The 27,660-nt window shown below is 44.0% G+C and overlaps 1 protein-coding gene across 1 annotated transcript in view; it reads left to right on the top strand.

Annotated features, from left to right (window-relative positions):
* Nucleotides 1-6,526: 6,526 nt before the first annotated feature.
* The window catches only part of LOC144752117 (nicotinamide N-methyltransferase-like), a 58,640-nt gene continuing 37,506 nt past the window's right edge, over nucleotides 6,527-27,660 (top strand). Inside the window, exon 1 of the mRNA XM_078640061.1 lies at nucleotides 6,527-6,674. Coding sequence (XP_078496187.1) covers nucleotides 6,527-6,674 — 148 coding nt within the window. The remainder of the gene's footprint in view (nucleotides 6,675-27,660) is intronic.

Here is a 27,660-nt window from a genome sequence, read left to right as displayed (position 1 = left end):
CACTTTATGTGGATGGTTCATGTATGAGAACAAGTACAGGAGAACTAGTAGCCGCGTATGCAGTGACTACTGACACCGAAGTTATAGAAACACATCGTATTGACACCCTGTCTGCTCAAGCAGCAGAGCTTGTCGCTCTGACTCAAGCCTGCATACGAGCTAAGAACCTGAAAGTAAACATATACACAGATTCACGTTATGCATTCGGAGTTGTACACGACTTTGGAGTGCTGTGGCAAGAAAGAGGTTTTATGACTTCTCATGGAACCAAGATTCAGCATGGCCCCCTCATTCAAGCTCTGTTAGATGCAATACATTTACCGACAGCCATCGCTATCATGAAGTGCAAGGCACATACGAAAGTCACTGACATCATTTCCCAGAGTAACGATCTAGCAGATCGAACGGCCAAGCTTACAGCTCAGACTCCAGACATTCCAGTTAACACGACACAGACAGACATTCCAGATCAGACTATTTGTATGACAGTTAAGGACCCTATACAAGACGTACTAGATATACAGTCACATGCTACTCCCGATGAAATCAAGAAATGGTCCGAACAAGGAGGGGTCCAGACAGATCAAGGATGGTTGACGAAGGGAAAAGCCACATGGTTTCTCCCCGACTCTATGGTAGAAAGTCATTATTAACACCGCACATAGTCCAGCACACTTAGGAGAAAAAGCCATGTTAGACAGTATTCAGAACCTTTGGTTTAACAAGCATTTACGAGCAGCAGCCAAGCAGAAAGTGCGTACCTGCATGATCTGTTGTCAGTTCAATCCAGGTAAAGGTGTCCCGGTGGAACAAGGTGGATTCCATCCTCCTGACCACCCTTTTGAAGTCCTCCAGATGGATTATATTCAGATGGAGCGATGTCGAGGTTTCAAGTATGTCCTCGTAGTTGTATGCGCTTTGTCCAGGTGGACAGAAGCATATCCAGTTCCAGATTACACCGCTGCGACCACTGCCAGGCAGTTGGTTCGTGAGTATTTTCCCCGCTATGGATTGCCTAGGGTCGTGTATTCAGATAACGGCCAGCCATTCTCATCCGAGCTCATGAAACAAGTATCCCTTCTGTTAGGGTACCAGTGGAAGTTCCACTGTGTACGACATCATGAAGCAGCCGGTCTCGTAGAGAGACATAATCAGACTCTGAAAATCCGCATTGCCAAAGTATGCGCAGAGAAAGGCGTAGATTGGATAATAGCACTGCCAGTCGCCCTTTTCTATATGAGAATGGTCGCTCACTCCCGTTCAGGTCTGTCCCCTTATGAGGTAGTGTTCGGTCGTCCCCCAAACATGTGGGGTACACCTAGACCACGTATAATTACAGATGTTGACAGTAATATGCTGACAGATTACCTGGCTTCCTTGATGTCTGCACTACTCTCTTGTCGTTCACAGGTCGCCGCTGCTTTTCCAGACAACACTCAAGTGAAACAGCATGAGGTCATACCAGGCGACCTCGTTTTGATTCGTAATTTTGATCGTTCAAGTCCGCTGGAGCCCCGCTGGAAGGAGCCAAGACTTGTACTACTAACAACAAGGACGGCCATCAAGGTGGAGGGCAGGAAGGGGTGGTTGCACTCCAGTCATGTGAAGCGATTCCATGGACTTCGGCCCAAAACATTTTTCAAAGACTGCCCCGTTCTCAAGGACTGCCCAGATACTGACTCTAAGCTTCCCCTGTTAGAGAAAACTCCGCAGCAGGAGTATAAAGAAAAGTTAAGGTCTAGTAAGTCAGCCAGTTTAATTGTCTAAGTCCCTCTCGGGTGAAACGGTTAGACAGGTTCCTGACATGTATGAGATAGACCCACACAGTGAGAGAGTTAGTCAAAACTCTAAGAGAATACGTTATCAAAAGAATCTTCGAAGTAGATGTATTATTACTCTAGTATTTATGATATTTCTGAGTCTTATGGTTACCTGCATAAGTTACGCCTTACATTTATGTTTTCCTATTAATTCACATGTACGTATGTTTTCTAATGTTACAGTAGAGCACACTTTTAGTGACCTGCCTCCTCACGAGTTATCCTATCGTCTTGCCATGCGCAATAACACGTTTATTCGAATGTTACACTATTCACATCAGACCAGCAATGCCACTAACTGTTGGGTGTGTGGTCGACTCCCCCCTTTCCAGACACCGAAGGGAGTTCTGCCACTCTTTCCTTATCCGTTTTCACATAATGGTTCGTGTGGAGCATGGTCCACGTTAACGTCATCCTCAAATGATATGTCCCTTCTGAATAGAACATGTTTCCCAGACAAGGAAGGTCTTTCCCATAGAACAGGGTTAGATCTAGAAAATGAAGTATATGATCTAGGTAATTATTCCTCCAATTTCATGGTTTTGAATGTTCAGTCCGAGACTACTCCAGATTTGCCTGCTATTTCAGTTCTACCCGTGAAAGGCAAATTATGTGTCAGAAAGAATGGTTCTGCACATGTAGGCCATAGTGATTGTACTACTGTGGTCGAGTATAGTGACAGTGGGAAATCTATTTTCAAAGCCTCACGTCATTCTTATTTTGTGTGTGGTCAGACCGCATATGTTCGTCTGCCCCTCGATTGGGATGGAACATGTTATATTGCCTTCCTACTGCCACCAGTTTTCCTAGCCCCATCCGATTATCACAGAAACACACATCTAGTACACGTTAGACATAGAAGGGAGATCGAGTCCCCAATTGTCGATCAAACTGAAAATGCCTTAGAACAATATCAAGATTTCAATAAAGGTTTCTTTTTCTTCATAGGTCCTGTCCAGAATAGTAAGTTAATACGTAGGCTAACCAGAACCCTTGAAGCAGTAGTGAATGAGACTAGTTCCGCTCTAGGTAACTTAACTGAAGAGCAATCTGCTATGCGATTTGTCGTGCTCCAAAATCGTCTCGTCCTTGACGTCATACTGGCCGATAGGGGAGGAGCTTGTAGAGTCATCGGATCTAGTTGCTGCATTTTCATTCCTAATAACGCACCGTCTGTTAATTCAACTATAACCAGACTCCATAAAATTGCCCATCAGTTACACCAGAATCCAGGCACCTGGACATGGTCCGGTTGGCTCTGGAGTATAATATCTGCCTGGGGATGGAAAGTATTGTCATTCCTAGGTATAGCAGTAATGATTATATTCAGTTGCTGTCTCTGTTTACAATGTGGCCCTGCGATTTGCGGCTTGTGTGCTACCTCTTGTATTCCTAGTCCTAAGTCCCATTCCAAGAAAATTCGAGACGAGCAAATGATGCTATATGAACAGATAGATGGTATCATGAATATTGATGTTTCCTGATGGAAACGTAGGGCACAAGGAGGGAATGAGGAAAATTGAATTTTGCCTTGTCATGTGTGCCTACGTGTTCCCCATCCTATGTTATATGTGCATGATCGATATGCATATATCCCCCTATGATCGATTAAAGACGCAATTATAGTTGTGTCCAACTCTAGTATGCCAGTTTCCAGTTCTCGTGAAAGCAACGAGTATTAGGCCTATGTTGCCACGTTTTACAGTGTGCACGTTAATTCATTGAATTGTCCCCGTTTCTAGGCCTCGAAAGGGCCCGGACACCAGATTCAAGCTCCAGTCTCCTGAACCCACTCCGAGGAGCGATGCAGCCCCCACCTGCATCCCTGACCCTCCACTTACTTCCTGCCGCGCAGCGCGGTGCCCGGCCTGGCTCTGCCTGCCTGTCTGCCAAGAATATGTTATGCCTCTAGTTATCAGTTCAGCTCTCCGTCTTCACATTCCTAAGCTAGCGAACCGCATAAACAGCTTCAGCTATAGTCTAGTCTTTCTGTCTCCATGCAAGTGAATTACTGTATTTATATCCATGGAAGATTCATAGCACACGCAATACATGTAGAATATATGCATGCACCAGCCTTAGTGTCAAGTAGCCTTTGCCCTGATAACTTTTAGATTCTATCAACATGTACTCCAAACACCAGATACCAGATATGCTATAGGTACATGTCGTCCTGACACCGCAGACTTTAGTCTCCTCTTCTAGTGCAGAAGTCATAGCCCCCAGTTCTCCCCGGTAACACGTCATTGTCCGTTTGCGCGCACCACTAGGTTAAAGGTCCCAGCTGCTCAGGTAGCCCCCTCCATGTATCCACCCACATTTATGACACTTCTGTGACGTTCTCATCACATGTCTACGTGCACGCCCTGTGCACGCCTTCTTTTCACGCCCATGTGTTCTTATCTTACGCTTGTCACTTGTTACGCCTACTGTATGTAATGTAATTGTGATGTTTTACTATATATACCTTGTACTGTTAATGAGACGTTGCAGCTGCCTTTTATGCCATTCTATTTCAGGCTGTTCCGATCCTGTCCCTTCCCTTGTGCCTGATTAAAGCCTGTTAGACTCAGATTCCCCGGATCCTGCCTCTTATTTATTGAGCTATCTGTTATTATTAATGTATTCAAAAATAGTACCGGTAATTAATTATTTATTTACCACACATGTTTGCACATGTATTTCCACTGTCCACTGACCACTGTTTTCCACTATTGTTTCATCAACTTCCCTTTTGATATTCAATGAATTTTCCTGGGATGCTCGTCAAGGTCTTGGCCAGTACGCTAGAGATCAGGTGAATCCTAGACCTGTCATATGCTATTCAAGTTATTGCATACAACTAGTCGAATTCCAAGAACATGAACATTACTGTTTTGTGGTATCTTCTCTCTGCATCAACTCGAAACAGCAACTGCTCCGCCTACACTACAGATGACAAATAAAGACCTCTTTTGGTTTCTGCTTATTGGTTACTTAACCTCTTCGGTGCTAATGACGAGCTCATCTCGTCATGCAGTACGGTGCTCCTGTGCTCATGACCAGCTGAGCTCGTCATGACCACACCCGTTTTTATAATGGCCCAGCACAGGAGAGGAATAAGACCAGCAGCGATGGTGTTAAAGAAAATGTCTAAACCCTCCAAGGATTCTACAATTGTTTTCCAACCCCTATGACTGTTTATGTCTTTCCTGTTTAATAACATACATGTTTTTTTGCCATTGTCATTTTATGGCATAAGTTGTTATATGTCATTAAGTTACTATATGGAATAAGCCAATTATATGAGATAAGGTATATTATATATACAGATAAGTAATACATGTTGTCTTATTTTTTTCCCTTTTCTCTCCCATTTCCTCTTCTGGCTTCTTCTTCTTCCTCTTTTCTAAAATTACAAAATACAAAAAATGTGTTCCCATAAGTACATACATATTATATAATTATTATTATCATTATGCTATTGTCGTACAATTTTCTCTTCTGTATATTAAGTATTATTTATTCCTTCTTTTATGTTATTATTTCATCTCGTAACATGATTTTCAAATTAACCAACAGATAATTCTGTACATTTGTATTTCATTTTAATAAAATCGTATTAAACTAAAAAAAGAAAAATAAGAAAAAACTCCTGGCCAGGAAATCCAGAAATAAAGCATAGCAGCAGATATTCCTGAGCCAGTTTTAGGTCCATGTTTTGCACTAATATTTTTATTTTGGATCCCTATGAGTTTATGTTTATATTGTCTCCCCCTTCCCTTTTGCTCCACGCCAGGCACTGGTGTTGTTTAGCAAGCCCTATGATGAAGCATGCCACAGATTGTTGGTGAGAACAGTTTTTTAAATGCTAAGCAAATGCAACCAAGCATAATAGATTTAATTCTAATACTCCTACTTCTCTTTTCTGTGAGCTGCTAAGGATACTGCCAGAGTCTTCTCAGTACTTCTCACGGCACACCTGTGCATCTCTGAAAGCTCAAGGATGGCTTTTTAAATAGAAAGGGGATGGGAGCGCAGTAGCTCACATCCCAGCATAGTTCGCCCTTTGCATTATGGTGAGTGCATTTCACAATTTGCAGGTACTTTAATATTAGTATTTCACCAAGGTTGGTGCAGGTAGTCTGTGTAAATCTGAGAATGTATCGAACACCATGGGAGTTGCCATGGGAACTCTCACCCCAACGCCCATGGAAAGCCTGCCTTGCGCAGAGTGAGGCAAAGCAGCGGTTTGCTCTGCTTTGCCTTATCCCAGAGTTTTGAAGCCATTCAAAGCCACACAAAGTGGCTTTGCGGATTTTATAAATCTGACTTAGAGGCTTGCGTCACACATGTAGCACTTCGTGTGGTAAAACGCGATGCAAGGCATGCATAAATATGCCCCCAAAGCCAAAAATCTGAAAGAATGAATAGAAAGTGCATGTTTTTTAAGGACTTTTACAAACATCATATTGATAGAAGGGGCAGAAATAGCATTGCTGAATGCTTCGTTAATTATGGAGATATGACACACTTTACAACATTATGTTTTGCAAATAGAATAGAAGAAATGTACAAGCTTCACTAAGCTAACATCAAACAAGCATAGAATTTTTAATGAGGTTTGACTGACTTCTATTTATCAATAATTTGCAATTTAGATTATTTAATATAAGAATAGGTGCACACACAGAAGAAGTAAAGTTTGAAACTTTGCATGATTGAACATGGCATCATTTTCTGAGCTGAAAGAGCTCCACGATCGATACTTGGACGCGACTGCAGCGGCGGAAACATTTACTTCGAAGGATTCTGCCTTCCTTGTTGATGGGATTACACGGATGTTACCTTTTTTCAACCAAATCTTCACCACAGGTGTGTAGTAATCATGCATATGAGCATGCATGTTCTGTTTTCCATAACTCCTGTTATCCAGCTGAATATTACCCTAATACGAATATATTGAATTTGACATGATGAATGTTGGAATGCGTTTGGTGCATTAGGTATTTAATCAGAACAGATTATTTAAAGACAAGAATGATCAATATATGTATTGCAATGTAGTTGTTAGTGAAATCACAAGCTGGAATAGACAATTGACCAAATGATCAAATGTAAAATCTTCTGCTTTTGGCAAGAAGATGTTGATGAAAAGTACACTGTAATGCAAAGAAATATTTCCATTCATACATAGCATCTTGTACATTTTGTATTGAAAAGCACGATTAATGCCAATCATTCCATCCATTTACGCTGAGGTTTCACAAATAATGTACATTTCAATATTAGAGAATCAAAATGAAACCCGGGAGGCTGTTTCTGCAACTCAATATAAAGAGTGCACCAGAGACGGAGATGGGACGAGTTGTATTACAGATCTGATCCCAATAAATATTAGTGACATTAGAATTCTGATGTTTCATGAATGAAATAAGCAAATGTGGAGGCATATTATCAACAACTAGTGATATTTATCGCTGAATAAGCTTAGCAACTTTTTTTTATTGCCTTGCATCGCCGGATTTTATCGCAAAGATAACGTGCTATTAGCAACGTTTATCTCTAATGCGATAAAATATCCGGCGATAGCGGCGAAATGCGTGAATATCGCTGAAAATCCAGTCATATTCAGGCATTATCACTAATAGGGTCTTAACGTGAATATCCACCTCCCATTGGATATACAGGCTAAGAAGTGGTCTGAGCAGGCGTTAGGATTTGGCGCTATTCGCGATTAGCGCAAATTTTTTAAGCGCTACGCCTGCGTTGATAATAGGCGATAGCGATGTTAGCGACTGCTTTCAGTCCCTAACAGGTTGGGTACGCCCACTTTGCATGTCATTAGCGATAAATATCGCTGACATGTAAAGCGGGCCCTAAACCGCTCGCCATCGCCTACAAGCTGTCACTAACTGCTGTTAGCAACAACTTGCTAATAGGGCGATAAAATTATCATTGCCGCGATAATCTCATATCGGCCGCCTTGATAATATGCCCCATATTTCCTTAGTTCCTTTACTGAACCTTTTGCATTTCACTATTTCATGATAACAAAATGATAGCTGAGTATACATGCACCTTCGCAGATATTCTACCATAGACTATGTAAACTAGAATCAACATCACATCAGGCATAAAACTTAAAGCCCATACCATTCATCTTGCCCAGAGCACGTTCAAGGACTACATTCAAATGTCAGTCTGCCTTCCACATTACTGTAGGTGGCAGTGCTTTTCTATTGTCACATATTTACATGTTGTGTCATACTGATGGTACTGTGGGCCCTATTCACACAGGTAAATGAACTACTAGTAGATTTACTCCAAACTTTGGGGTATTTTACTAATTTAGGTATTTACAAAATACCAAAGTAACTCAACATGCTGACTCACTTGTTTACACCCCTTGAAAAAGGGGGAGAAGCCAATTGTATACGTGGAAAGTTACTACTGCCAAAAAGGAACAGTAGTAAGTCAAGCACCACACTTGGCCAACCACTGATACTGAACACCCACTGAGATGAACATAAAGGAGATAGGGCCTTAAAACATGCATAATAAAATACTTAGACTAAAATAGTTAAAATACAAATAATGCTATTGAATGTGTAAAAGTCAGTATTTTATAATACCGTATTTTAAAGACAAATTATAATTTTTATATTGAGGTAACAATACATTGTATTACATTGTAATTAAAGGTTGTTTATTCAATTCTATACAACACTTGAAATAATTAATAAAACATAATAAAAAACATAATATTTGTACTTATGTGGGATATTTTTTCATGTAAACCTCAGAAAAAATGCTGATTTAATTTAATATAATTAACTAGAAGGAGGACCAGTCCAACAAACCGATGGTCTGCCTATCCTCATTGATTGTTGGGAGAACCACCAGCTTTCTGTCGACCGAGGTCTCTATTAATGGTTGATAGAAAGCTACCTCATATTGCCTGATGGAATAAGGGCGTCTGCAGTAGATCCTCACACTTCCCACCTTACTTAGAGCATACCCTCTGAGGCCTTTCATTTTTTTTCTTCCACTGCCAGCTAAAACGTGGTGGTGGAGATGGAAAAAACAAATGATGACCAATTCCATCCCCGTGTAATGCACTATTACATTTTCATTGGTTTTTTTGCTCTGGGACCCCCCCTTGTGTGATTCTCTGCAGATTCTGGCTTTCATGGGACCTGTGCGCACTGAGCAATGGACCAAGTTCTCCCAAAAGAATGCAGGGCACCATGAAAACAGCAGACACACAAAAGATGATGAAAGGAATCCTTGCAGTTTGTCTAACCACTCGCAATCACTCAGGGTAGTATTCTGACTAATTGTTTTTTTTGCCCACCATGCCACCTCTGATTATCCTTAGCGACATGCAAATTAGTCTTGGTACTGCTTCAATATGAAAATTCCAGCCCTCACTGCCAAGCCACGCCTTCTCTGAAATGGAAGACGAGCAACCAAAGGATGGTCTCAGCCAGTTGGGTGCAGATTGGTTCCAGGAACACAGTAATCAAGGTACCCTTAGCCGCTACCCGTTCATTGACAGCAGGATAGGAGGTACATCGCGTTCATTCAATTGGTAGGAAAGGATCCCATATGATCCACCCTTTTGCATTTTGGCAAAAGAATAATATGAAACAGAATGGTGTTTAAGGCTTTTGCTTGGCTTTGGGGACATCTAATTTCACTGGTTTTGTACAAGTGGAATCTGAGCCTAACTATAATGCCCCTGAAACCTCTGAATTTGTCAGTGAATTTTGAAGGTTTTCCAAATTCTATTTCCTAACTATAACATCCTTGTAACCTTTTTTTAACTGAATTTCAAAGGTTTGTTAAAAGCTGTTTTGTTAGTTTAAAATATCTGTTAGGGTTAATTGTAAAGTGAATTTTGTTAATATTTTAAAATTGTATTTGCTTATTATGTGATGTTTGTTTTTCAGTGTCTGACTGGGTCCGTGACTGGGTATATTAGTGTCTGAATAGGTCTGTGAGTGGGTGCATGAGTGTCTAAATGAGTTTTGAGTAGGTGTACAGCTGTCGGAGTAAGTGGGTGCATGAGGCACTGAGTGGATCTCTGAGTGGGTGCATCAGGGTCTAAATTAGTGCTGGGTCGTTGTACAGATATCTGAGTGGGACTGTATGTGGTTGCCTGAGTCTCCGAGTCAATAGGAGTAAGTGCATCAGTATCTAGGTTGGTCTATGAGTGACTCTGTGGGTGTCTGACTGAGTCTATGAGTGGCTGTGTCAGTCTCTCAGCGAGTCTGCAAGTAGGTACTTAACTCTCTAAGGGCCTGCTTCATAAAAGTAATCTAAATTAAAATCCGAACTTTACAATTTTTGGCATTCACAAAAGGCATTTAGGAATAGTAAAGTTACGATTTCTAACTTTACTACTCCCAAACTGAGAACAATCTTAACTTTAACACTTTGAGTATTCACAGAGGTAATCTGAGACAAAAATACTAACTTTACAACTGTCAGTAGTCACAAAAGACATTTAGGAGTAGTAAAGTTAGGATTCCTAACTGTACTACTCCTAAACTGAGAAAAATCCTAACTTTAAGACTTGCTTTATTCACACAAGGGATTTAGGAGTTGTTAAGGTAGGAATCCTAACTTTACCAACCCTTAAATGCCCTGCGAAATGCTTTGCTAAATCAACCTGACTGCAGTCTACAGTCTGTTAAGTAGTTGAGCAGGGACTCCCATGTAGAGAGTGTTGCCGTAGTCCAGGCTTCTATCGATGAGCGTCTGGGTGTTGTTGCATCTGATGGAGATCCTCTTGAATATTTTCCATAGCAAGCGGAGTGTGAAAAAACATGCTGATGAGACTGTGTTAATTCGTTTTTTTCATTGTGAGTCTGCTGTCAAGTGTGCTGCCAACATTCCTGGCATGATTCCTAAATGTGCAAGTGAGACCCAGTTCTGCTTGCCACCAGGTGTTGCTCCACGGATTGTTGTTCCTGAAGATGATTACCACCTTTTTCTCATTGTAAAGCTTGAGGCAGTTGTTCTGCATCCAGCTAGTGACACTGGTCACATATCTGTGGAAATTTGCTTTGGTGTTAGTGGGATCAGCGAATAGGGAGAGTATGAGCTGAGTGTCATCAGAGTATGAGATGATGTTCATGCCGTGGGCTCGGATTAGGGTGGCCAGAGGAGCCATGTATGCATTGAACAGGGTGGGGCTCAGTGAGGATCTCTGCGGGACGCTGAAAATGATGTTCTGTGGGCCCCTGGTGTAGAGTTGGAGGCGGACTGTTGGTGATTGATATTCTTTTCCAGGATTTTTTGCAGAAAGGGCATGAGTGTGATGGGGCAATAGTCTTTGAATACCTTTGAGTCTGCAGAAGATTTTTTGAGGAGGGGATTAATTTCTGCATGTTTCCAGTCCAATGGGAAGGAAGCTGTGGTGATGGAGGTGTTGAGGATTGTTGTGAGCTCTTTGCTGATGATGCGATTTCCCAGTTTGAACATGTAGTTAGGGCAGGGGTCTCTGGGTGCTCCTGAGTGGATGGATCTCATGACTGTTGTGTTCTGCATGGTTAGAGGCTACCACTCTGTGATCCTTGGTGTTGAGGTGGAGTAGGTGGGGTCTAGTTGGTTGTGGATGCTGATGACCGGTGGTTGGGGGTTAAAGTGTTCATAGATGGATGAGATTCTGTTGAAGAAGTAGCCTGTACGTTTCTTGCAGAGTATCTGGGAGGGTCTGATGGTGTTTTGGGATGTCTGAGGGTTGAAGAACTCTTTGATGATGCTGAAAAGATATTTTCTCTGTTTGGATCCTGACTTTGATGCGAGCTGTCAGGGAGTCCGTTCTTATTTCTTAAGGTTTGTGGTATGTTTTTACAGCCAGTTTGAAGATGGCTCATTTGCTTAATGCTTTGTTGGTGTACCATATCCTTTCCAGTTGTTTGCAAGTTTTTTGGGAGGTTTTTGAGTTCTGGGGTAAACCTTTTTGGTGGGCTTAGTGGGTCTGCCTAGTTTGGCCAGTTGGAGGGGGATGACCTTGTTGATGCACTTGGAGATACAGGTGTTGACTTTTTTGATGGCCACCTCAAGATTGGGGGCAGTGTCCGGGATGGAAGGACTTAGGGTATTGGTCCAGAAATCCTTGGTTACCTTATTCCAGCTCCTGTGAGAGAATCTGGTCTGGTTTGTGTGGTTGTGAGTAAAAAGCAGACAATTGACTGGTCCATCCAGGTTAGTTAGGTGGTGTGACTGTATTTGTTTCTGTTGCGTGCTCTAAAGATGGGGTCCAATGTTTGATTGGTGATGTGCATGGCATCAGTGAGGACTTGCGTGAGGCCTAGGTTGTTTATGATCTCAAGCGGATTTGTTGTGTTGGTGTCTTTGGAATCCTCTATATGGAAGTTGAGGTCCCTGAGGAAGATGAAATTCCAGGATCTGCTGGCCAGGGTAGAGATGAATTTGGCAATGGCTTTGCAGAATGCAGGCTGTTGGCCCGGCGGTCTGTATGCCAGGGTGGCCCTGATGGTAGTCTTGTTGTCAGTGTTGAGTTGGAAGTTGAGGTGTTCCATGGTGGGGTGGAGTTATCTGTGGTTGCAGTGCAGTGGAGGGATCTCTAATTTGTTGATGTGATCCCGATGTATGGTCTTGTATCCATTTGGTGAGGTTGTTATGATGTCAGAAGCCAAGGCGGGGTTGAGCCAGGTTTCGTTCAGAAAGAAAATGTTGAGACTCAGGGAGGTGATAGTGTTACAGACCTTGGAGGCGTGTTTGTAGAGCGAAGAATCAGATCAGGAGGCAGTGGATTTCTCCTGGGCATAGTAGGGAAAAGGGGTACTTGGCAGGGAGGTGTTGTCAAGCAAGTGAACTGGCATTGGTGCCAGGACAGGCTTACCTTTTGCATGCTCAATATACCGGTGGCATGGCAGTGCAGCAGCTTGCATTAAGAGGATTCCTGGGTAGGCAGTTAGAAGCGTGATGGGGAGGCAGTAAGCGGGATAGGAGTTGTGAGAAAAAAGGTAGCTAGAACAAGAATAACACACAGAGAAATGAGAACAAATAGGCAAAAGTTAAGGGGGAAAATGAGCAAGGACGCAAAAGTTAAGGAGAAAAAATTAGTAAAGAGTGAAAATGAGTAAGAAGGCAAAAGTTAAGGGAAAAATTAGGAAGGAGGCATGAGTTAAGGGGAAAATTAACACATGTAAGAGTGGACTGGAGGCATGGTACAGAGTCGCGCAGACCAAATCTACAGCAGTGGGGGTTGCTGTCCCAGGGACCTGTTCAATGTGGTCATGCTACTGTCTCCATTAAGTAGGTTCCTGGGAGGGTGCAGGGTAGTGGGTGGGTTTACGGGGTGATAGGTAGGGGATAGCGGTTGTAGGGAAAAGAAGACAAAAATAACCCAGGGAGAAATGAGAGCATGTGGAAAAATAAAGTACAGAACATGAGCAAGGAGGCAAACATTATGGGGAACAATGAGGAAGGAGGGAAAAGTTAAGGGGAAAAAATGTGCTGGGAGGCAAAAGATGAGGGGGAAAACAAGCAAGGAGGCAAAAGTTAAGGGTGAAAAACAAGCAATGAGATAAAAGTTAAGGGAAAAACAAGCAAGGGGTGAAAGTTAAGGGGGGAAAAAGAATTAAGCAAAGGTTAAGGGGAAAAATGAGCAAGGAGGCAAAAGATAGGATAAAGAAAAGTAAGGAGCACAAGTTAAGTGGGAAAAATGAGCAGCATGCAAAGGTTTACTGGGGAAAACCATCAAGGAGGCAAATGTTAAAGGGAAAAACATGCGAGGATGCAAGAATTAAGGGGAACAATGAGCACAGGTGAGGGAGGACTGTATGCGTGGTGCAGCATTGATAAGACCTGAGCTACAGCAGCAGAGAGCGCTGGTCCAGTGACCTGCTCCCCCGTTATATGCAAATCCGTGTTTATTCTGCTCTAATGAGAACAGTCCAGCCTGAACTGCCAAAGCAGGTCCTTCCTTAACTGGAACACAAAGAACCCAGGACCATTTTCACCTTTTTTTATGGGGTCTTCAGCTCGATAGAGCTTGGTTGAAATTGCACACTGTCCACAAAACCCACACCTGGGTATATATGACCCCCTTAGGGTGACATAGTAAAATATTATGGATGGTATGCTTGATTTAAACTCAGCCATTGGTAATAACTTCAGGAGTTTTCCCAGTCTATCATTTTGCAAATCATGCAACCTCAACTCAGCCCCAGCTATTATCGAATCAGTTTTGACCTTACTCCAATTGGACCAGCCCACCCCGAACAGCCAAACCAGGACCTCTCTGAACCGGAACACAAGCAACCCAGGACCGGTTTTACCCTTGTTATTGAATTATCAGCTGGGGAATGCTTGGTTCCAGTGACACACATGAGACCCGTGTCTGAGCATACAAGTCCCACTTATTGTGACATACTAAAGTAAACAAAAAATGATGAATGGAATTATTGAATTATTCTCAGGTACGGTTCATTACTTGGGCCACATCCAATTTCATCCTTAGTTTGCACGCCATGCCATCTCCGTTTGGGCCAAGCTATATTCAAGTCATTTTCTACTCTACTCCAATCAAGACGGTCTAGTCGGAACTGCCAACTAATGTCCTGAATGAACCAGAACACAAGCAACACAGGAACATTTTATCCCTTGTTATGGGCTCATCATCAATGTATAGATTGGTTCCAGAGTCTGGGCATACCCATCCCACTTAGGGCAACACACCAAACTATATAAAAAAGGATGGCTTGAGTGCTTGACTTAATCTCAGCCACTGGCAATCACTCAGAGCTTCATCCCAGTCCTTTGTTATTTTGCTCACCATGCCACTTAGGTTTGGACCCAGCTATATGCAAATCAGGAACAGTTCTGCCCAAACTTCCAAACCAGATCCTTCCAAACTAGTACAAAAGCAACGAAGGACTGGCTTTGCCTTTTATATGAGCTCATCATAATGATATAACTTGGCTCCAATAACAAGCTGCATATGAGCCCCATGTGTGAGCATACCCGTCCCACTTAAGGCTACATACTAAGTTTAAAAAAGGTGATGGTTGGATTACTTAAATTATTATCAGCCACTGGTATTCACACAGAAGGTGTCCCAATTCATCATAATTTTGCACACCTTGCAAAATCAGTTTTGACCCTGCTCCTATGGCAACAGTCCATCTCAAATTGAAAACCATGTTCGGTCTGGAATGTTCCCATGAGGAGCAGGGCCAAGACCGATTTCAATATGGCTGTGTGTCACCCCTTTAGCGCACAACACCTTTCATAAATTGGTTCAGATTGGAGTGGTAATGGTAAATATCACCCTTTGGTACCCAAAACCTTCCTCAATTTGGTCTAGATAAAAGTGGGAATAGTACATGCCACCCCTTTAGTGTCCAACACCTTCTCCAAATTTGCCAAGATTAGAGTGGGAATAGTAAATGACACTGCTTTAGCAAGGGCATAGCTTGGTCAATTAGATTAGGACTGTGTTAGTTTAAGCTTTTCCAAAGACAATGCTGGCATATCACATTTAAAACATTATATGAGAAACATTACAAAAGGGGAGTTTTAGGAGCAGTGGAAAGGGGGAGGCATTCAGGTTTTAAGGGGTCCTTAAAACAATATATATTGTAGAATAAACAATATTTTGTAGTACTTGTAAAACATAGAAAAGAGACATTGTGTGTGTTTGTCTCTATGTGCATATAAAAATCCCAGGTAAAAGTTGACAGACTCCTCACCATAGCTAACTTAAAACACCTGTACCCAACTATTTATTAGAAGAATATATTAGTTGGGGGTGTAACAGCCCAAACAACCCCCCCAGAGTTACACCCCTGAGCTTTACTGCCCAACATCTACCCCAAACTGGTGCAGATTGGAGTTGGAATAGTAAATGGGACCTCTTTAGTGTGCTATACCATCTCCAAATTGTTTGAGGTTGCAGCTATAATATTAAGAAACACCCCTTTACTGTATAACACCTTATCCAAATCAGTTAAGGTTGGAGAAGGAATAGTCAACACCATCCTCAAGCTTGTTTAGATTTAGTGGTTTTAGACCTTTCAGCATTATGGTTGCCTTTCCCCATACCTTTTGTCTCTCTTCTTCTATTTTATTGCACTTAAGTTTGTTAGGACTCGCTGTACTTTGCCACTGCTTACCAGTGCTTGTGCTCTCTCTAATAAAACATAGTTAAATTAGCTTACAGCCAATTGGAAAATGTAGGGGAATATTTACAATCAAATACTGGAGCACGGTGTGTGGCAATGCCAAGCTCTGACATTTTCTTAATGCATGGATTTTTGGGTGGCAAGGAAAATTATAGGGTTTATGGTGGGTATGGGTTTTTGGCTGCAAGGGTATTGCTAGGTTTTAGGGCAGGTAATGGTTTTTGGGTAGCATGGACATTTTTTGGTTTTAGGGTGAGTATGGGTTTTTGGGTGACACAAATATTTAGGATGATATAGGTGTTTGGGTGGCAAGGGAATTTTTAGGGAGGATATGGGTTTTTGGGTGGCAAGGGCATTTTGAAGGTTGAGGTTTAGGTTGGGAATGGGTTTTTGGGTGTTAAGGGTCATTTTAGATTTTAGGATAGGTATGTATTTTTGGAGTGAGAATAGTGAATGTCACCTCTATAATGTCCAACACCTTTCCCAAACTGGTATTGATTGGAGTAGGAAGAGTAAATGTCACTCCTTAAGTGTCCAACACATTCTCCAAATTGGTTTAGATTAGAATGTGATAAGGAAATGTCACCTCTTAAAAGTCCAAGACCTTCCCCAAATTGGTTTAGATTGGAGACCCCTTTATTAGCTAGCTCTTTCTACAAACTGATATAGATTGGAGTAGGAATAGTAAATGCAAATACGTCATGGTCCAACACCGTCCCCAAATTGGCTTACGTTAGAGGGGAGTAGTAAATGCCAACCATTTAGTGTTCAACCCCTTCCCCAAAAGGGAAAAGTAAATGCCACATATATAGTGTCCAACACCGTCTCCAAATTAGTTTAGATTGGAGTGGTAATAGTAAATGGTACCTCGTTGGTGTCCTACACCTTCTCCAAAAGTGTTTAGGTTGCAGCTAGAATAATAAAAAAAACACCCCTTTACTGTATAACAACTTCTCCAAATCAGCTAAGGTTCAAGTGGGAATAGGAAATACCCTTTAGTGATCAACTCCTTCCTCAAGTTGGTTTAGACTGAAGTGGTGCTAGATCTTTCAGCCTTAGGGTGGTCTTCCCCCATACCTTTTGCCTCTATTTCTCTATTTTACTGTACTTATGTTTGTTAGGAGTCTGTAATTTGTCACTGCTTACAAGTGCTTGTGCTCTCTCTCATAAAACAAAGTTAGATTAGCTTATAACCAATTGGCAAATGCATGGGGATATTTACCAGAAAATACCGGAGCTCAGTGTTACCCAAATGTGGCAATGCCAAGCTCTGCCATTTTTTTAAATGCATGTGTTTTTGGGTGGCAAGGAAAATTATAGGGTTTAGGGTGGGTATGAGATTTTGGGTGACACGGAAACATTTAGGGTGGATATGGGTTTTTGGGTGGCAAGGACATTTTAATAGTGGATATGTTTTTTTGGGTGGCAAGGGCATTTTTTGTGTTTAGGTTTAGGTTGGGTATGGGTTTTTGGATGTCAAGGGTAGTTTTAGGTTTTAGGATAGGTATATATTTTTGGGTAGCAAGGAAGTTTTTAGGGATAAAGGTGGGGTTAGATCTTTGGGTGGCAAATATTATTTTAGGGTTTGGGGTGGGTATTGGTTTTTGGGTGGCAAGGGGATTTTTAGGGTAAGATCCCCATCAAAATGAATAGTGAGGTTGATTGAACACTGGCCTGGTATGACATTGTTCTGCTCCCACCCAAGGCCCCACCCAAGCCTTGCCATCGATGGTCAAAGTCTATGACCCTACTCCCTTATTACAGCTGCATGTAACTGTTATTCTGCCTCTGCCCCTCCTACCTGCCCTAAACCATCCTCTTCTCCCTACCCTTTGTTGTCTGAGTCCTTGCATCAGACAACTCTTTCCTGCCCTGCATGGTTAGATGTGCAGCCACTGCCATTCATTTAACTTTATGTTCTTGCACACATCTCCTTCACTCCATTGCCCAGTGTTATGCCCCAACATTTCTCTCCTGCTTAGCCTCAGTGATTAGCTTGCTGCCCCTACTCTCCTTCCGCCTGCTCTCTTATGTCTGTGTGCATACCTCAGCTTCCACCTTTTGGCTCACAATGTTCGATGGACCTGCCACTGCCGCTCTTATTCACTCTTGAGTGTTCTGTTGAGCTGTCACTGCCTCTCCCTCCTGCCTAGCATTGTCAGATGGTTGCCACCTGTTCCTGTCCCCTCATCCATGCCTTTCCATATTCCATGCCCTTATCTCCTTGATCCTGTCCTCCATGGTCCATTTTGCTGACCACTCCCTTCTTACCTCTATTGTTTGTTGTGCTGCAACTGCTCTTCCTGCATGTCCTGTGTTTTTTTTATAAGACCTGTCCTCTGTGGTCCTTTTTGCATGCCCCTTCCTCCTCCCTTTTGTCCACCATGGCCATGTGCTGCCACTGACCCTTACACTCGACATGCATGCCTTCTGTGTTCTAGCAGCCCCTCCCACCTGCCCTGTATAGCCAGCTTGCTGCCCCTGACACCATCCCATCTTCAGTCTTCTGTCTGTGGGTATGCCATTATATTCTCGCTGTTGCCCTCAATGGTATTTTGTGCTTCCAGTGCCCATCCCCCTGACTTCCATGGTCAGCCTGCTACTACTGCCCTACCACTTCCCCCCTGCCTTTTCTTTACATGTGCAGACCCCTATTCCCCCTCCTGTCTTTTCTGGTGCATTGTCATGCTCTAGCCTCCTGCCTTTCATGGTCCTTTATGCTGCAACTGTCTCTCCTGTCTGTCCGGCATAGTCAGCTTGCTGCCCTTGCTTCTTCCCCTCTACTCTCTGTTATCCATATGCATAGCCCTGTCCCTTCCCTGTTGCTTTCTTTGGTCTGTTGTGCTATACTTCCCCTGTTTGGTGTATTGTGCTGCTGCAGACCCTGACACCTGCCCTGTATGGTCAGTTTGTTGTCCCTGCCCATCTCCTTCCTGCCCTCTGTTATCCAAGTCCATGACCCCACCCCATTCTTGTTGCCCCCCTGATCTTATGTACCTTACTTGCCAACATTTTGAACTTGGTAAGAGGGAGATAAAAAAAACTATGGACTTGTATTTCCCCATTGACTCACATTGAAAAAGAGGAGATTTTAGGAGACAGATGAAATAAAGCCCTTTTTGGATAAAAAACACCAAGTCTCTCCTGCCTGAATCCGGTCTGTTGGCATGTATAGTTGTACTGCCACTGCCTCATCCTTCTGCCCTCAATGGTCTTTCATATTATCGCAGACTCTCTTGCCTGTCCTGCACGTTTGGATGGTTGCCCCTGCTTACCATAGTCCATTGTGCTGCCACTGCCCCTTGGCCTGCCCAGCGTGGTCAACCTGTTGATTTTGTACCTTCCTCAATGAGAGACTCTTATTCCCATATAAATGATGGTTAGTTCTCTAAACAACTAAAATGATGACATATTCTCTGAGTTCTCAAATAGCAACAAAGCACTTTTAAATAATTTGGTATCCTTATTTTTAATTTAGTTGATCACTTAAGGGAGAGGATGTGGTGTTAAGGCCTGAGCTGCAGAGTTTGCATCTGGGGAATTTGTTTTAAGTTTTGGCTGTAGCCCGGGCACCCTGTCATTTTGGGCAAATCACTTATCCCCCGCCTATGCCTAAATCCAAAATTAATGTGTCCTTGTATAATGTAACATGTGCTCATGTAAAGTACTCCAATACCTTTGGTCTACTCTGAGCTATATAAAATTGCAAAAAAAACTAAAGAATGTAGGGCCTTATTTACAAGATTTTGCCGTAGGGCAGCACCTTAGGCCTTCCTGCTTCAATGCCCTATTGCAAAAGAAAAGGTCAATAATGGGCGTATCTACCAGATAGGGTGCATTTGTGTCCTTTTAACCTGTACTGGCGCACTGTGGTCTGTAATGCTCCAACACACTCACCGTTGCTCTCTGGTGCAAGGTTGCCTGCATTTCAGGGATGATTGCTTTGTGGAGGAAGGGAAACTGCTCTGCACAAAAACAATCATGAGAATATTTTTCTCTTTTCATGTGCCTTGCAGAATGCACCACACATAGAAAAGCAAGGTGAAATAAAGGTATTTCTCTCGTTGCGCCACCTTTATGGCTTCCGTGTGGAGGCATACATTTTTAGGGCTGTCACAGAGTTACGAATCCCCATAAATCTGGGGCAGTGTCAAAAAGCCATGGGTGTTGCTTGGAACATCCCCAGCAACACCCACTGCATGCCCCTTTAACCCCGAAAACTGTGTTAAAGGGAACACTATTTATGAGACTGCATAAGCTATGCAAAATGTCCTAGTGCTGCTTGGTAACCGTGGTCTTTGTGGGCCGTTTGAGTGAAGGGACATAGCTCCTCCCCTTTGCTTGCGTCACTTCCGGGGGGCATAGGCATAAAAAGCAGACGACTTGCCAGCCGGGATGAGATTACACATAGCACCAGAGTAAGGAAGCTGTGTATTTTAACTGAGGCATAATTTCTGATGAGGAATTTTATTTTTTAACTGGCACTTTGTTTATTGACACGCACGCACCCTTAACGCATTTAGGGCTTAGTGGTCCCCGGTCCACAGCGATCTTTGTAGGCCATTTGAGTGGAGGGACATAGCTCCTCCTCTTTGCTTTCGTCTCTTCCAGGGGGCATACGCATAAAAAATAGATGACTTGCCGGCCGCGCAGCGGACGTGCGCAGCGGGCGTACTAAAGGCAAGCCCGTCTGCGCCCGTCCGTGCTCGGACCGGGCTCAGGGCCAGTCCCCCTGGCCCTTATGCCCCAGGTAAGCTAGAAATAATATACTACTCTAGAGATACCCTTATGAGTCTTGATCCATTGAAGGGGGAGGCAACCTGCCCACAAGCTCTGCTTAATATTCAATCCAATGCGGGTGCAGGCCCCTGCCTAAAATGTGTGTCCCCTTTACCTCATATTACCTCTCACTATAGTAAATTACTGCCATTGGATGGCTTGCTAAACCATATGCCGCTAGCCAACACGATAGGGCCGGTACATGGGGGGATCTGCGAAATCATATCCTGCCCGATATTATGTTAGAGTCAGCACCAGAATTATGGAGAAAGGGTGGCCTAAACTGTGGCCTGCTTAATGTTAGGTCACTTCTCAGGCACTCAACCGAGATACAGTTACTGATAGAGACTAACAACCTTGATGCTCTGTTTCTGACAGAAACATGGACTGCGGAAGGGATGGAGCTAGAGCTGGAACCAGCTTGCCCAGTGGGATATAAGGTCCAGCACAAACCTAGATCCAGGGGTTGGGGAGGTGGCACAGGAATCATCTTCAAGGAAGAGCTGAATATCATCACGCTGAACACAGATGAAGTCTCCTGTGTGGAGTTTCTAGGTTTCTCGATTAAGGATGAGACAGGTCATTCCTTATCGGGCATGATCTGCTATAGACCGCCGGGGGTAATTAATGCACACCAACAACAGGAACAGATTGATGTAACTAATAATATGGCACTTACACACACTAGATTAATAGTCCTGGGGGATTTTAATTTGTGGGCCAACGGGAGAATGGATACAGCTTTCTATAACATCACTCAGTCCTGTGCTAATTTGAGCCTGAAGCAATGGGCGACCGAACCGACACACAGAGAAGGTCATATATTAGATCTGATCTTTGCAGAGGAAGACCTTATTGTCATGGGAGAAATCCTGCCGGTGGGGTGGACGGATCACCACCTAATCACTTTTAGTGTCCAAATCCTGAATAAAATGAGGCCTGTGGATAGACAAGTCAAAACTTTCCTTGGCCGAGATTGGAAAGGGCTTCTGAGAAAGGCAGAAATGGGTGGCTCCCTGTTCATACAGAGGCTCTGTTTAACTCTGAGAAACAGGTCACAGAGAATTACACCACCTTCAGTGAACATTTAACTAGGAAACTTGATCAGCTTCCTCATCTGAAAGTCATCAGGAAAAGAGGAAGTCTGTCAGCACCATGGTACACAGAGAGCTTGAGGAATTTCAAGCTCTCGTGTAAAATGATCTCTGTACTGGGTGAATGTATGACATTGTTCTGCATTCTGTCCATCAACTGTTGTTTTTGCATTTGTCACCCCAAGTGGGATGGGTATGCTCAGACGTGAGTCCCATGCTCTCCACACCAATGGAGTCAAGCTATCCTGGCTGAAGACGGATGATAGCCAGAAACCGGTCCTAGGATATTTGATTCCGGTCCAGGAAAGACATGGCTTGGCAGTTCGGGCTGGACTGTTCCCATGAGGCGCAGGGTCAAGGCTGAATTGCATATGGCCATGTCTGAACTGGGGTGGTGTGGAGTGGGAAAAAAACGATGGATTTAGGCCCAGATCTCTGTACTGGGGTGAATGTATGACATTGTTCTGCATTCTGTCCATCAACTGTTGTTTTTGCATTTGTCACCCCGAGTGGGATGGGTATGCTTAGACGTGAGTCCCATGCTCTCCACACCACTGGAGTCAAAATATCCTCGCTGAAGATGGCTGATAGCCGGAAACCGGTCCTAGGATGCTTGATTCCACTCCAGGAAAGACATGGCTTGGCAGTTCGGGCTGGACTGTTCCCATGAGGCACAGGGTCAAGTCTGATTTGCATATGGCCATGTCTGAACTGGGGTGGTGTGGCATGCAAAAAAACAATGGATTTAGGCCCAGATCTCTGTACTGGGGTGAATGTATGACATTGTTCTGCATTCTGTCCATCAACTGTTGTTTTTGCATTTGTCACCCCAAATTGGATGGGTATGCTCAGACGTGAGTCCCAAGCTCTCCACACCACTGGAGTCAAGCTATCCTGGCTGAAGACGGCTGATAGCCAGAAACCGGTCCTAGGATATTTGATTCCGGTCCAGGAAAGACATGGCTTGGCAGTTCGGGCTGGACTGTTCCCAAGAGGCACAGGGTCAAGGATGATTTGCATATGGCCATGTCTGAACTGGGGTGGCATGGAGTGGAAAAAAAAAGATGGATTTAGGCCCAGATCTCTGTACTGGGGTGAATGTATGACATTGTTCGGAATTCTGTCCATCAACTGCTGTTTTTGCATTTGTCACCCCGAGTGGGATCAGATTTGTCACCCCGAGTGGGATGGGTATGCTCAGACGTGAGTCCCATGCTCTACACACCACTGGAGTCAAGCTATCCTGGCTGAAGACGGCTGATAGCCAGAAACCGGTCCTAGGATGCTTGATTCTGCTCCAGGAAAGACATGGCTTGGCAGTTCGGGCTGGACTGTTCCCAAGAGGTACAGGGTCGAGGCTGATTTGCATATGGCCATGTTTGGACTGGGGTGGTGTGGATCGCAAAAAAACGATGGATTTAGGCCCAGATCTCTGTACTGGGGTGAATTAGTGGAGAAGTGTGGCTCACTGGTTAGAGGAGGCTACCCGGACACTGAGATCAGACCCGGGACCAGGGTTCAATTCCCGACGCGGCAGGGTCTTGAGCCCAAAATGTCCACGGACTTGGTAATTCTCGCTTCGGTGCCTACTCGAATCACAGGTTCACACTCTGCAACTCTGGGCATTAGCTTGCTTAATCTCCACTACGGCCCCCCGCGGCGGGATGCCTGGCTTTCACCTTGGGGATACCCAGTAGGGGCTATCTCACACGGAAAAACCAGGATGGGTTCCCAATGCAAAGCGCTTTGAGATCTGACGGTGATATTGCGCTATATAAAAACCTATCCATCCATCCATCCATCCAATGTATGACATTGTTCTGCATTCTGTCCATCAACTGTTGTTTTTGCATTTGTCACCCCGAATGGGATGGGCATGCTCAGACGTGCGTCCCATGCTCACCACACCACTGGAGTCAAGCTATCCTGGCTGAAGACGGCTGATAGCCAGAAACCGGTCCTAGGATATTTGATTCCGGTCCAGGAAAGACATGGCTTGGCAGTTCGGGCTGGACTGTTCCCAAGAGGCACAGGGTCAAGGATGATTTGCATATGGCCATGTCTGAACTGGGGTGGCATGGAGTGGAAAAAAAAAGATGGATTTAGGCCCAGATCTCTGTACTGGGGTGAATGTATGACATTGTTCGGAATTCTGTCCATCAACTGCTGTTTTTGCATTTGTCACCCCGAGTGGGATCAGATTTGTCACCCCGAGTGGGATGGGTATGCTCAGACGTGAGTCCCATGCTCTACACACCACTGGAGTCAAGCTATCCTGGCTGAAGACGGCTGATAGCCAGAAACCGGTCCTAGGATGCTTGATTCTGCTCCAGGAAAGACATGGCTTGGCAGTTCGGGCTGGACTGTTCCCAAGAGGTACAGGGTCGAGGCTGATTTGCATATGGCCATGTTTGGACTGGGGTGGTGTGGATCGCAAAAAAACGATGGATTTAGGCCCAGATCTCTGTACTGGGGTGAATTAGTGGAGAAGTGTGGCTCACTGGTTAGAGGAGGCTACCCGGACACTGAGATCAGACCCGGGACCAGGGTTCAATTCCCGACGCGGCAGGGTCTTGAGCCCAAAATGTCCACGGACTTGGTAATTCTCGCTTCGGTGCCTACTCGAATCACAGGTTCACACTCTGCAACTCTGGGCATTAGCTTGCTTAATCTCCACTACGGCCCCCCGCGGCGGGATGCCTGGCTTTCACCTTGGGGATACCCAGTAGGGGCTATCTCACACGGAAAAACCAGGATGGGTTCCCAATGCAAAGCGCTTTGAGATCTGACGGTGATATTGCGCTATATAAAAACCTATCCATCCATCCATCCATCCAATGTATGACATTGTTCTGCATTCTGTCCATCAACTGTTGTTTTTGCATTTGTCACCCCGAATGGGATGGGCATGCTCAGACGTGCGTCCCATGCTCACCACACCACTGGAGTCAAGCTATCCTGGCTGAAGACGGCTGATAACCAGAAACCGGTCCTAGGATGCTTGATTCCGGTCCAGGAAAGACATGGCTTTGGAGTTCGGGCTGGACTGTTCCCATGAGGCACAGGGTCAAGGCTGATTTGCATATGGCCATGTCTGAACTGGGGTGGTGTGGAGTGCAAAAAAACGATGGATTTAGGCCCAGATCTCTGTACTGGGGTGACTGTATGACATTGTTCTGCATTCTGTTCATCAACTGTTGTTTTTGCATTTGTCACCCCGAGTGGGATGGGTATGCTCGGACGTGAGTCCCATGCTCTCCACACCACTGGAGTCAAAATATCCTGGCTGAAGACGGCTGATAGCCAGAAACTGGTCCTAGGACGCTTGATTCCGGTCCAGGAAAGACATGGCTTGGCAGTTCGGGCTGGACTGTTTCCATAAGGCACAGGGTCAGGGCTGATTTGCATATGGCCATGTCTGAAGTGGGGTGGTGTGGAGTGCAAATAAACAATGGATTTAGGCCCAGATCTCTGTACTGGGGTGAATGTATGACATTGTTCTGCATTCTGTCCATCAACTGTTGTTTTTGCACTAGTTGGCCTGCAGCACTGGTCGAGCCACCCATTGACATAGCCTTTCAAACCTGTGATGTATTCCTATAGGTTCTGAATCGATCCCCCTATTCCTGACCCTATTCTGGTTAACAAACCAACAAGTTAACTAGCAGTCAGCCCATGAGGCAGCAAACCCCCATGATGCAGATACCGTTATCTGACGAAGCCACACTACGGCACAGGAACGTGTTATCTGATTAGGTCATAACGCTTGCGATCTAATTAGACAAGCGATATTCCTCCAGCCCCTGATAAGGCATACGGAGTTCTCTAAACAAATCAAACCTATGACAGACCTGGGAAAAACCCTGCGGCCATTGTTTTGATTTCATCGAGAACTTCAGCAAAAGAATGTGCTAACGACCAAGTCGTATGACATCCTTATTGACGTATCTATGTCCATCCTTACGTCAATCTCGGCACCTTAAAGGTATAAATATTACCGATATTGCCCTATGCAAACACACGCGGTGGTGACGAGACGGAGCAGCCATACTTGCCGAAGCCCAGAGCAGAGCAGACCCCGCTGGCGCAGCCCCGCCTTCCTGACGCGCTGAGAACGAGACGCGCTGCTTTCTCCTGTCGAGAGATCCAGCACCGGCGCTTCCGGGTAGCCCTCGCAGGCAGCCTGGAATATCGAGACCAGAGAGAGAGATACCATCCCTCATTCATCCTAACTTCCAGGTACAGAACTGAATACCCCCTCACAGAGAATTCTTTAGTCAGTCACTTGGCAAAACAAACTTAACTTAAACTGTAACTTTCTATTCCCGCCCACGTATTAGACTTAGGTCAGGTACACGGGGTAGGCGTAGCTAGAAACACCAGTTGAGTACGATTAGTCAAATGTATATATGTATGTATCTATTTCAATCATTTTAAACCTTCATATGGCTTAGAAACCATATCAATGTTTTTACAGTATTATGTTATACTTCTGCTTTTAATGTATGCACTTTACTTAACCATAAGTATTGCAATAATATCGATCCATTTCTCTTGTATGAGAAAAGAGACTGATCAATAAATAACATCTTTTATTGAACACGCCCGTCTCTTCCTTTTCTCTACAATCTGATGAGACTAAGAATGCACGTACTGACTGAGTAAAATAAATTGCCTTTTGTTCACACGACTCTCGAGATATACTCTTGATTAGGGGAGAGCAAAGTTGTCATGTTCTATGGTTGTCAGAAACTAAATCCCTTCTTGTCTAATCAGGGAAGTTAATTCCTTCCTGAACATTCGAGAAAGTTTCTAGTGAACTCTGAGCTAAGCTGGCAAACCCAAAACTTTAAGTCTAATATCGACAGTAGTAGACCTAGTTAACGTCTGGTCTAGGCCTATACTATTGAAGGTATTATTCCAATGCGCAGAGCCTATTGAGATGATAGGAACTACACTACATTTCCATAAGGCACAGGGTCAGGGCTGATTTGCATATGGCCATGTCTGAAGTGGGGTGGTGTGGAGTGCAAATAAACAATGGATTTAGGCCCAGATCTCTGTACTGGGGTGAATGTATGACATTGTTCTGCATTCTGTCCATCAACTGTTGTTTTTGCACTAGTTGGCCTGCAGCACTGGTCGAGCCACCCATTGACATAGCCTTTCAAACCTGTCTCAGGCCTGCCACTTTAGAACCTATGTACACAGCTTACAGCCACTTTGACCTGGCATTTAACACTACTCACAAAGACTTAAACTCTCCTTTTACTACCTATAGGTCAGCCCTAAGGTAGGCCCACGGTAGCCCTATGGTCAGGATGCTGTGTACATACAAGATATGGCATGTGCATCTATTGTGGGGCATGTATTGGCAGTAACAAACAGCCTATTTTGTTTCTCACTACTATGAGGCCTACTCCCCTCATAGACTAGCATTGGGAATTCCCTCATATTTTTGTAGGTTGTAATTCCTGATCTGAAAGGTGTAGTATTGCCATGTTTGTTATGTTTGAAATCCTGCTTACTGGTGTAGTTGGATTTTACATTACTGTTTTGGAAATTCCACTTTTAGAAATAGGTCATTTCTCTTTGTTTATGTCTACTTGTGGTTTGCAACCTAACTTCAATCCATGTCTAGGCCTGTATGACAGCTACACTTTGTGCACACTTTCCAGTTTGCCGTCACAAATGATGGGTTGGGTATGACAGAGTTACATCTGTATACCAATGGTCTTCCTGGGCTGGGAGAGAGAGACAATCATAATTAACATTTGCATTGGCTGTGTCCTGTACTCACACAAAAAGGCTGCCTCCTGGTTG

The sequence above is a fragment of the Lissotriton helveticus genome, chromosome 4_2 (assembly GCF_964261635.1).
Source record: "Lissotriton helveticus chromosome 4_2, aLisHel1.1, whole genome shotgun sequence".
Classification (NCBI taxonomy): Eukaryota; Metazoa; Chordata; class Amphibia; order Caudata; family Salamandridae; genus Lissotriton; species Lissotriton helveticus.
This window is presented reverse-complemented; position numbering and strand designations above follow the sequence as displayed.